Source organism: Tachypleus tridentatus, chromosome 13 (genome assembly GCF_004210375.1).
Source record: "Tachypleus tridentatus isolate NWPU-2018 chromosome 13, ASM421037v1, whole genome shotgun sequence".
NCBI classification, from domain to species: Eukaryota; Metazoa; Arthropoda; class Merostomata; order Xiphosura; family Limulidae; genus Tachypleus; species Tachypleus tridentatus.
Window position 1 is genome coordinate 272,747,619 of NC_134837.1, and position 12,819 is coordinate 272,760,437.

The window sequence follows — 12,819 nt, forward strand, 5'->3', positions numbered from 1 at the left end:
AAACAGAATCAAATATAACGTACTAAATGTAATAAAACTTCCTTTGCACAAACTTGAATGTTAAAACTGATAAGACAGAAATTAATTTTGACTATTATTCACATTAATATCTATACAAATAAGAACTTTAATGGCTGTTTTAGTGTTGAATTACGGAAGTGGCTCCATCTTTGAAACGTTAATAACAACACCACTACCCAAAATACAAAGTAAATTAATAGAACGGTAATCTTATTTGGTAACACAATACTCCTTGTACACAGTGATAATTTACAGAATCTTTTGTAAGACTTCCTGGACTACGAAGCTTCTATTTTATGGTATGACAAATAAAAGCACAACTTATATTAATAGCGAAACTGCGCAAAGTTTCAAACCACTTACAACTCCAATCGAGAAATAGTTGTTGAAGATATTACACGGTATGGGGTCTCCCTTTTCTTCAGTGTCATCTGTCGTAGTAATATCGATTTTCCACCTGTCCATTAACACCGTGGTTGATTTTTCTATCTTGTTCAATATCTTGTCCAGACTTTCATTTTCATAGCCTAAAACGTACCAGAAACATTTTTTTGTTCAGGGTTTCATAGAGATACGTTAGACTTGTATTTGAAAATATTTTTGTAGGTGGCGTAAGAGTCTGTCAGTTTTTGTTTTGTTTTTTTTCATAAATTGGATTGGTTTGTTTAGAATTTCGTGTAAAGCTACGAGGGCTATCTGCGCTAGCCGTCCCTAATTTACCTATTCGTTGGTAAAATAACCAAGAGTTGGGCGGGTGGTGATGACTAGTTGCCTTCCCTCTAGTCTTACACTGCTACATTAGGGACGGCTAGCGCAGATAGCCCTCGTGTAGCTTTGCGCGAAATTCAAAAAACAAACAAACTATCCCAACGCTAATTTAAATTACCAGGTAACCAGAGATAAAGTTTCTGACACGAGATGGCGGTACTAAATAATTAAATTTTGTTGAAATTACTCGGTATTCCGGTGTGAACGTTGTCGCACCAGCTATTGGTAAGAGCTACGTTAAATTTGTTAAAATTAATTTAAACTTACAACAACTAACAATTAAAAACAATTTTCACTTTTCACCTAAATATACAATTATTTCATTGTAAAATGTATCACGTAGAAATTATATTTTTTATTTTCAAATATATTTTTAATACAAAAAGTTAGTGTACTGAACGTACACTCCTCTAATTACATACACCAGATAAGTGACCAGGTATTATTAACTTTACGTTGAATTTTAGTTTAATATTAAATTAAACTTGATATGAAGAAATCAACATTAAAGAACTTTTAATTTTGGCTTTCACTGTTCTTTTTTCTTTCCTTAATTAAGCACAAACGTATACAATGGGCTATTTGTGCTCTGCCCACCGTGGATATCAAAACCTTATTTTTAGCCACATAAGCCTTCAGACTTACGGCTGTGTTAACAGGGAACGTCTTATTTCTACTTACCAGGTCCCCAACGTAAACATCTTGCAAGATCGTTTCCCGTACCAAGTGGCAAAATACAGACAGGGGGCGCCTGAGACAGATTCATTTTGTCTAAAATATATAAAGTTTATTAAATAAATAAAAGTAAAAATAACAGTACAATAAACAATGTTATTGTTTTGTTCCCAAGATCTTTATCATTTATTAGTACCTACAAAATATTAATGACCACGGACTTATGGACGAGGTCCATATGCGTTTCAAACACCGTTATAAACTGTTTAGGAGTTCATGAATCTTGGTAAAACTGGACATCACATATTATACACACCTCACCGGTGGTAAACAAAATAATACCGGATATCTCATATTATACTGACCTCACCGGTATTGAACAGGATAAAACGGGACATCACATGTTATACAGACACTCACCGGTATTTCATCTGTTATTTGAGTGTTAACATGATGTTGAATGATTTTGACACGGGATTACACGACATAATATATCTATATATACATAATGTATCCAAGAACTAGAAAATTATATAGACAATATACATTTATGCTTTCTTGAACAAGAAAATACATTTTAATGAACAATATAACATTGATTCAAAGTCAAACAGTCCAAAAGATGTAATTACAATTTAAAGATATATCCAGCTAAATACATTTCGTTCTATAAAACAAAGGTCAAGATACAATTCAATTTTCAAACGAGTGAAACTGCTCATAATTTCATGTACTGTCTTGTTTTAATTTCTTATAATTTACAGCGCCCTCTACAAATTGCCAATACATAAAGTGTTAATTAAAATATTATTCCTACCAATTGTGTCCAAGACTCAGCCGACAGTTCCGTCTCCACCACAGCAAAGCACTCGGAAATTCGGAACATCCTTATAAAACTGTAACCTATGGAAATACCATATGATAATAAGATGTGTTTAAAGTCACTTCTAACTAACTAAAACCTGTTTCCTATCTTTCTTCTGGGATAACGTATTTGTAGTCCTAACGTAAAATACTTAAATCTACTGAAACGACGGTAAGATCAACTTTATATATACGGTTTATATGACAAAAAATAAACAAAACATTAAATACCTGGACATCTAGAACATCTGGACATCCTAATTTAGCAGTGTAAGATTAGAGGGAAGGCACCTAGTCATAATCACCCACCGCCACCTCTTGGGCTATATCAACGAATAGTGGAATTGATCGTTACATTATAACGCCCCACGGCTGAAAGGGCAAGCATGTTTGTTGTAACGGAGATTCGAACCCTGGACCTTAAGATCACGAGTTGAATGCCTTAATCACCTGGCCATGCCGGGCCGTGTACTATTTTAAGAACATCATCTCGTAATTTATCGTCCAACTATCTCGTGGTATCTCTTTGAGTGTTTGGACAATTCCAACAAAGATTTACATATCTAGCGACTAAAAATCAACACATAGTTTTGGAATTATAAATCTATGTTGTGTTTCGTAGAAAACCTATGGCTGGAAAGGAATAATGTGAAACTATTAATAAAATCTCAGCATTGCAACTTAATAGCAGTTTTCCATTATTTAAACACAAACAATAACATTTTCGGTGGGATAGACATCATTAGATTTAATATTTTCTTACGGACTACATCTGTCTGGAATCTCATCACAAAGACCAAAACGTCCTCACCTCCAAGTAGGTGTAACCCATAAAAACCTCAGTTTTAATCGTCAACTAACTAGCGTTTGAAGACAAACTAGCTCCATAATAGAACTTTAAAATGTTATCAATACTTCTCAGGACTTATATCGAGCATGACGTTTCTAACTGGAGAAATGAAAGGTTTATCACTTACCCCTGCATTGGTCCCCCTGTACTGAGATTATACACCTGCCTAGGGTTTAGTAAATACTGAAACTTCTTGAAAATCCTGCAACAAGAAATAATTACGTGAAACAGCTAAAGAAATTTTGTTTTGATGCAAGTTAAGTCGAACTAGGTTCTAATGGATTTGAATTTTTTTCATCGACTGCGCTTTTCTATGCTCTAGACCAATATAATTTCAAAATACAATAACTAAACAGTCCTATCACTGATTATAGCAAACTACATGCCACAACCACAAGAGATGTTATGCCTAGTTACTAGTTACAGTAAACCACATGCCACAGCCACAAGAGATGTAGTGTTAATACTAGTTAGTGTAAACCACATGCCACAGCCAGAAGAGATGTAGTGTTAATACTAGTTAATGTAAACCACATGCCACAGCCAGAAAAGATGTAGTGTTAATACTAGTTAGTGTAAACCATATCTCACAGCCAGAAGAGATGTAGTGTTAAGACTAGTTACAATAAACCACATGCCACATCCAGAAGAGATGTAGTGTAAAGACTAGTTACCATAAATCCCATGCCACATCCAGAAGAGATGTAGTGTAAAGACTAGTTACCATAAACCACATGCCACATCCAGAAGAGATGTAGTGTAAAGACTAGTTACCATAAACTACATGCCACATCCAGAAGAGATGTAGTGTAAGACTAGTTACCATAAACCACATGCCACATCCAAAGAGATGTAGTGTTAAGACTAGTTATAAACTACATGCCACATCCAGAAGAGATGTAGTGTAAAAGACTAGTTACCATAAACTACATGCCACATCCAGAAGAGATGTAGTGTAAAAGACTAGTTACCATAAACCACATGCCACATCCAAAGAGATGTAGTGTTAAGACTAGTTACCATAAACCATGCCACATCCAGAAGAGAGATATAGTGTAAAGACTAGTTACCATAAACCACATGCCACATCCAGAAGAGATGTAGTGTAAAGACTAGTTACCATAAACCACATGCCACATCCAAAGAGATGTAGTGTTAAGACTAGTTACCATAAACCACATGCCACATCCAGAAGATGTAGTGTAAAGACTAGTTACAATAAACCACGTGTCACAGCAAGAAAAAAATGTATTATACACGAAAATAAAACAAATCTATAAAACGTTATAGCCCTTAAATTATTGTGACCATTTTATTTGTGCCACGACTTATGAATATTAAATTACTTCGTGTACATCATTGGTGTGAGTTCAGCTTGGAGACTATTAAGTACAATTATTACTTTATACCAAATCGATCAAACTAAAATATACCATTCAATACTAATATAAGAGATTTGATGAAGACAAAAAAAAGTATGCCATTAGTTACAGCCAACCACTTCTCTAAATTTCATTTTTAAACGAGGAACATTATCCTATTCTCTTCTCATCAGTATGTGTAATAACAGTCTCACATTCTTACCACAGTAACCTTGATTAAGAAACAGTTCTCTTTACTATACAAACTACAAGAATATTTAACAGAACGAACAGCAATTTTAGTACTTAGAATATAAACTACAAGAGTATTTAACAGAACGAAGAGTAATTTTAGTGTTTACAATATAAACTACAAGAGTATTTAACAGCAGGAACAGTAATTTTATTGTTTACTATATAAACTACACGAGTATTTAACAGAAGGAAGGAACAGCAATTTTAGTGTTTACAATATAAACTACAGGAGTATTTAACAGTAGGAACAGCAATTTTAGTGTTTACAATATAAACTACAGGAGTATTTAACAGTAGGAACAGTAATTTTATTGTTTACAATATAAACTACAAGAGTATTTAACAGAAGGAACAGTAATTTTATTGTTTACTATATAAACTACACGAGTATTTAACAGAAGGAACAGTAATTTTAGTGTTTACAATATAAACTACACGAGTATTTAACAGAAGGAACAGCAATTTTAGTGTTTACAATATAAACTACAGGAGTATTTAACAGTAGGAACAGCAATTTTAATGTTTACAATATAAACCTACAGGAGTATTTAACAGTAGGAACAGCAATTTTATTGTTTACAATATAAACTACAAGAGTATTTAACAGAAGGAACAGTAATTTTATTGCTTACCATATAAACTACAAGAGTATTTAACAGAAGGAACACCAGTTTTTTGTGTTTAGAATATAAACTACAGGAGTATTTAACAGAAGGAACAGTACTTTTATTGCTTTACCATATAAACTTCAGTAGTATTTAAGAGAAGGAACAGTAATTTTTGTGTTTAGAATATAAACTACGGGAGTATTTAACAGAAGGAACAGTAATTTTATTTTGCTTCCCATATAAACTTCAGGAGTATTTAACAGAAGGAACAGTAATTTTATTGTTTACTATATAAACTACAGGAGTATTTAACAGAAGGAACAGTAATGTTATTGTTTACTATATAAACTACAAGAGTATTTAACAGAAGGAACAGTAATTTTATTGTTTACTATATAAACTACAGGAGTATTTAACAGAAGGAACAGTAATGTTATTGTTTACTATATAAACTACAAGAGTATTTAACAGAAGGAACAGTAGTTTTACTGACCTGATACCTTGTCTGCCGCCGCTTTTGGATTTATCAAACTAATAACGGATGAGTATTTGGGAATGGAGTGATTTGGAATGATATGGGAGAGCCCTGAAATTAGATTCAAAGAACTTTCAATTAATGCTAAACTAGAATAGAATCGTATTTTGGTTTCAAAGATAAATCGATTCCTTTCCATGATAAACACTTGTAGCGAAACAATAGGATTTATTTTTGTATGTTATAAAACCTTACAGTTATGAACAGCTCAGAGTAGACGGAACCTTTACATATTTAACGTACATAGCAACAACTGTAAATTATATTAACAGACCGCCTGGACTGCGTTGCCAAAGCAGCTCCTTGTGCTCTCATTGTAAAATTTGCTTGCTTTGCCCAGCACCCACTCTTCCCTTTTCTACACCATGACAACAGATTATAGGGCATTTCCGCTCATGTGTCTGTAGATGAGTGGTATATATGGACGAACTCACTATCTAGAAAGCTTTAATTTATGAAACTGTCCCTCGAATGTACAACAATGTCTACAGGTTTAATTAAAATGTGACGCAACAGTTATTAACATTAATCTTATATTGTGGATAAGTTTCAAAATTAGCAATGATCTTGTTGAATTCAAGATATTATTACATTAATAGTAATCACACCTCAAAACAAAAGATGTCTGTCACGGTCTGTAATGATGAGAATCTAACACTACGTTATCAGTCATTGTAATGATGAGAATCTAACACTATATTATCAGTCATTGTAATGATGAGAATCTAACACTACGTTATCAGTCATTGTAATGATGAGAATCTAACACTACATTATCAGTCATTGTAATGATGAGAATCTAACACTACGTTATCAGTCATTGTAATGATGAGAATCTAACACTATATTATCAGTCATTGTAATGATGAGAATCTAACACTACGTTATCAGTCATTGTAATGATGAGAATCTAACACTATATTATCAGTCATTGTAATGATGAGAATCTAACACTATGTTATCAGAGTCGTTGTAATGATGAGAATCTAACACTATATTATCAGAGTCGTTGTAATGATGAGAATCTAACACTAATATCAGTCATTGTAATGATGAGAATCTAACATTATATTATCAGAGTCATTGTACATTAATCTAGCATCAATTTGGGATCTCAGGAGCGCCATATTTGGAACTAGGTCATACTGCCCCTCCACCAAACATTCACACATTCATCGACACCAAATATGGCACATTAACTCATACACTACACCTGTCTAACAGCGTTGTCTTTAGAGGGAGGAAGGTCCCTTAGCATAGTTGTAGAATGTTGAGATGATTGAAAAGCTTGATTAGTATCCTTAAGAATTATAAGGGAGCCTTTGACCCCTTAGCGCGAGTATTTTATGCCTGTTAAAACAAAATTGTGTCCTCAGTGCTAAGATAAACAATGGAAGGCCCAGCGTGACCAGGAGGTTAGGGCGCTCGCCTCGTAATCTGAGGGACACGGGTTCAAATCCCGTCATATCAAACATGCTGACCCTATTAGCCGTGAGGGCCTTATAACGTGAAGGTCAATCCCACTATTCGTTGGTAAAACGGTAGCCCAAGAGTTGGTGGCGGGTGGTGATGGCTAGCTGCCTTCTCTCTTGTCTAACATTGATAAATTAGGGACGGCTAGTGCAAATAGTTCTCGTGTAGCTTTGCGCGAAATTTCAAAAACAAACAAACTAACTACACAATGGACTATCTACAACCCCCTTTCCAAATACGTAGAGTGACCGCTGACCTCCTGGAAAACTCCTGGCATTATGCCAACATGAAAGTAAATATTAACACCAGACGATGTATTAACAAATACGCATGCTTAATAATTCTTTACAACAAACCTTCGTGTTACAAAAGCCCCATATAATGTAAATAGGAACAGTATCTTTGTAACGACAACACTGAGTTGTATTGATACACTTTACGTTATTTATTTGAGATATTACTGCTACTCTTATGTTTACTCGTTTGTGTGTAAGTATATATATATGTGTGTGTGTGTATATATGTTTGTTTGTTTTTCAATTTCTCCCAAAGCTACACGAAAGCTACCTGTACTATCCTTGATAAGGAGAAGCCCACTTCAAATAAACATGTGTCTCAGAATGGCTGGTATGGGTATTAACACTTTCACTGATAAACAAAGAACAACCTTTCGACACGAAGATGGCCTAGGAGGGTCGAAACGTTGTTCTCTGCTTATCAGTAAGAGTGTTAATATCCATACCAGCCATTCTGATACACATATTTTTGCTATCCGTCCCTAATTTAGCAGTGTAAGACTAGCGGGAAGGCAGCTAGTCATCACCACCCACTGCCAAGTCTTGGGCTACTCTTTTACAAACGAAGAGTGGAATTAATCGTTACTTTAGATGCCCCCAAGGCTGAACGGACGAGCACGTTTGGTGTGACAGGAATTCGAACCCACGACCCTCAGATTGCTCTATCTGGCCATGCCGGTCCTATACATACAGATGTATCTATGTATATTTGTATTTATGACAAAAGTACCAGCTACTACAGCTGTCCTTAATTTTGAGCTAAAAATCAGGGAGAACACAACCATCCATCACGCTAGGGTATTGATTGTCAGGCTTATAACGCATATATAGATTAAACGGAGTGGATTATTTTGTGGTATTCGAATCTCGGTCGCCACTATCCAAATCCTAAGACCTATGACAGGGCTGATCCACGCCCTGTTTATTCATTACACACTACAGATTGTTAAAGCGAAATATGGATTTCAGCTTTGTGATTTTTTTCTAATTAATAGCCTGAAGTCCTCAATTGTGTAAAACATAGAATAAAAACTTTCTCGTGTTTCATATATTAAATATTTAATAAGTATCGTTCCATAACTTACAACATTTTGCACGTTATCACACGTCGCCATATTGGAATCTGACCGGGACAAGGTCTTCTTCTGTCCACCAGACATACTTCGTTGTCTTTCCTTCAAAAAACAAAGGTATTAAAGTTTACTTCGTGTCATACTTATAAAAATATATAACACACAAAGAACTTACACAAGAAAACATTACCTGTATTCATTTTCTCTCGTTATTATTCTAGCTTAGAATTAAAGTTTGAAAAATAACTGACTTTTATGGTAAACATGACGTGCGCTATAGAATATAGACGAACGTGAAAGACGTACGTTACTTCACGTCAAAATACATTAAGTTACAACAATTTATAATAACACAACTCCCAGTTTCTATGATTTTGACATAAGTCGCCACTCGTAATCTAAACTAGCACGTGACATAACGTCACAATTAATTATTCAAATAGTTATTTCTTCAGTCGTTCTGTTTCTCTTCTTCTACAAAACGTGGTGAATATTACGAAGGAAAAACATAAGGTTTAATCTGTTTTTTGAATTCGTTTCTTCCTCTGCAACACACCAGTTTCGCCGAATTCACGATTCAGGTTACGAATACAAAACTATTTGATCAAAATTAAACACACCCTTTACGTTCAGGCCGGGCATGGCCAGGTGGGTTAAGGCGTTCGAATCGTAAGCTGAGGGTCGCGGGTTCAAATCCCCGTCACAGTAAACATGCTCGCCCCTTTTAGCCGTGCGCGCGTTATAATGTGACGGTCAATCCCACTATTCCTTGATAAAAGAATAGCCCAAGAGTTAACGATGGATGGTGATGACTAGCTAGCTGCCTTCCCTCTAGTCTTACACTGCTAAACTACAGACGGCTAGCACAGATAGCCCTCATGTAGCTTTTTGCGAAATTAAAAACAAACGAAACCCTTTACGTTACACTACAACAGAAAATTAGGGTCACTTATTTGCTTCATTCCTTCAAGCGAGACTGGTGAGTTGTGAATTGGTTGAAGCTAGTACGATGCAAGTGAAATAGCCAATACAATAACAGATTATACCTCTACGTCATTTTTTAATCCACTAAAATTCATCTTTTGGTAAGTAAAATAAATTCACAACTAAATAAATGAACTTGTTGCTAACAGACAGTCGGCAAAAAATGAATTTATTTCTTTGAAAGAGACGTTTCGGGTATTCACCCTTATTGAGGAAAAGTGAACTATAGCTCTGATGAAAGTAAGTTTTTCGAAATGTTGCCTTCAAAATTATTCCAAATCACAAAACAACCTCAAGGTCACAAAATCGGATTATTTTATGAATCCCAACATTTCGGATTTTTCTTTTATCTCGAAAAGCGAAACTTTGAAAATTAATAGCATCATTTAAAGGATTTTGTAATCACGATTTATATTACGACATGTAACCTTAAACATCTTAACTTGAATAATTATTAGCCTGTGAAGAAGACATAACACACCATTACACAAAACATCTGTAGTGAAACACAAGACACTGAAAACTAATATACCGATGATACAACAAAGAAAACACTTATACATTAATGAGATATTTTGTAGATATGAAAACACTGTACACATTACTGAGATATCTTGTGGACGTGAAAACACTGTGTACACTACTGAGATATCTTGGGGACGTGAAAACACTGTGTACACTACTGAGATATCTTGTGGACGTGAAAACACTGTGTACACTACTGAGATATCTTGGGGACGTGAAAACACTGTGTACACTACTGAGATATCTTGTGGACGTGAAAACACTGTGTACACTACTGAGATATCATGTAGATATGAAAACACTGTGTACTCTAATAATACAGCAATAAGAAAATTGGTGGAAAAGTAGACACAGCAGTATTAGTACAATTTTGGAATCTTACAATATCTCGTGAACCAGTATTAATATCAGTGATACAATTACAGTGTTTTATATATACGATATAACAACATTAATGTTAGTGATACTATTACAGTGTTTTATATATAAAATATAACAACATTAATGTCAGTGACACTATTACGGTGTTTTATATATAGGATATAACAACATTAATCATAGTGACACTATTACAGTGTTTTATATATAAAATATAACAACATTAATGTCAGTGACACTATTACGGTGTTTTATATATAGGTTATAACAATATTAATGTTAGTGACAATATTGCAGTATCATGTGTATAAGATATACCAATATTAATCTTAGTGACAATAATACAGTGTCATTTATATAAGATATACCAATATTAATGTTAGTGACAACATTACAGTGTTATGTATATAAGATACACCAATATTAATGTTAGTGACAATATTACAGTGTCATGTATATACCAATATTAATGTTAGTGACAATATTATAGTTTCATGTATATAAGATACAACCAATATTAATGTTACCAACAACATTACAGTGTCATGTATATAAGATATACCAATATTAATCTTAGTGACAATATTGCAGTGTCATGTATATAAGATATACCAATATTAATCTTAGTGACAATATTACAGTGTCATGTATATACCAATATTAATGTTAGTGACAATATTACAGTGTCATGTATATAAGATATACCAATATTAATCTTAGTGACAATATTACAGTGTCATGTATATAAGATATACCAATATTAATGTTAGTGACAATATTACAGTGTCATGTATATAAGATACACCAATATTAATGTTAGTGACAACATTACAGTGTCATGTATATAAGATTATAAGATATACCAATATTAATGTTAGTGACAATATTACAGTGCCATGTATATAAGATATACCAATATTAATCTTAGTGACAATATTACAGTGTCATGTATATAAGATATACCAATATTAATCTTAGTGACAATATAACAGTGTCATGTATATAAGATATAACAATATTAATCTTAGTGACAATATTACAGTGTCATGTATATAAGATATAACCAATATTAATGTTAGTGACAATATTACAGTGTCATGTATATAAGATTATAAGATATACCAATATTAATGTTAGTGACAATATTACAGTGTCATGTATATAAGATATAACAATATTAATCTTAGTGACAATATTACAGTCTTGTATATAAGATATACCAACATTAATGTTAGTGACAAATTACAGTGTCATGTATATAAGATATACACCAATATTAAATAGTGACAACATTACAGTGTCATGTATATAAGATATACCAATATTAATGTCAATAACAATATTACAGTGTCATGTATATACCAATATTAATGTTAGTGACATATTACAGTGTCATGTATATACCAAAATTAATGTTAGTGACAATATTACAGTGTCATGTATACAACCAAAATTAATGTTATTGACAATATTACAGTGTCATGTATATACCAAAATTAATGTTAGTGACAATATTACAGTGTCATGTATATAAGATATACCAATGTTAATGATAGTGACAATATTACAGTGTCATGTTTTTAAGATATACCAATATTAATGTTAGTGACAATATTACAGTGTCATGTATATAAGATATACCAATATTAATCTTAGTGACAATATTACAGTGTCATGTATATAAAATATACCAATATTAATGTTAGTGACAATATTACAGTGTCATGTATATAAGATATACCAATATTAATGTTAGTGACAATATTACAGTGTAATGTATATACCAATATTAATGTTAGTGACAATATTACAGTGTCATGTATATACCAATATTAATGTTAGTGACAATATTACAGTGTCATGTATATAAGATATACCAATATTAATCTTAGTGACAACATTACAGTGTCATGTATATAAGATATACCAATATTAATGTTACTGACAATATTACAGTGTCATGTATATAAGATATAACAATATTAATCTTAGTGACAATATTACAGAATCTTGTATATAAGATATACCAATATTAATGTTAGTGATAATATTACAGTGTCTTGTACATAAGATATACCAATATTAATGTTAGTGATAATATTACAGTGTCATGTATAAAAGATATATTAATATTAATGTTAGTGACAATATTA

The 12,819-nt window shown here is 32.9% G+C and overlaps 1 protein-coding gene across 1 annotated transcript in view; it reads right to left on the bottom strand.

The window, feature by feature from the left end:
• Window positions 1-5,928: 5,928 nt before the first annotated feature.
• Window positions 5,929-12,819, bottom strand: part of LOC143236574 (diacylglycerol kinase beta-like) — a 60,139-nt gene continuing 53,248 nt past the window's right edge. Inside the window, exons 5-6 of the mRNA XM_076474872.1 lie at window positions 8,792-8,881; window positions 5,929-5,988 (exon numbers count right to left, since the gene is read on the bottom strand). Of these exons, the coding sequence (XP_076330987.1) occupies window positions 5,929-5,988; window positions 8,792-8,881 (150 nt within the window). The remainder of the gene's footprint in view (window positions 5,989-8,791; window positions 8,882-12,819) is intronic.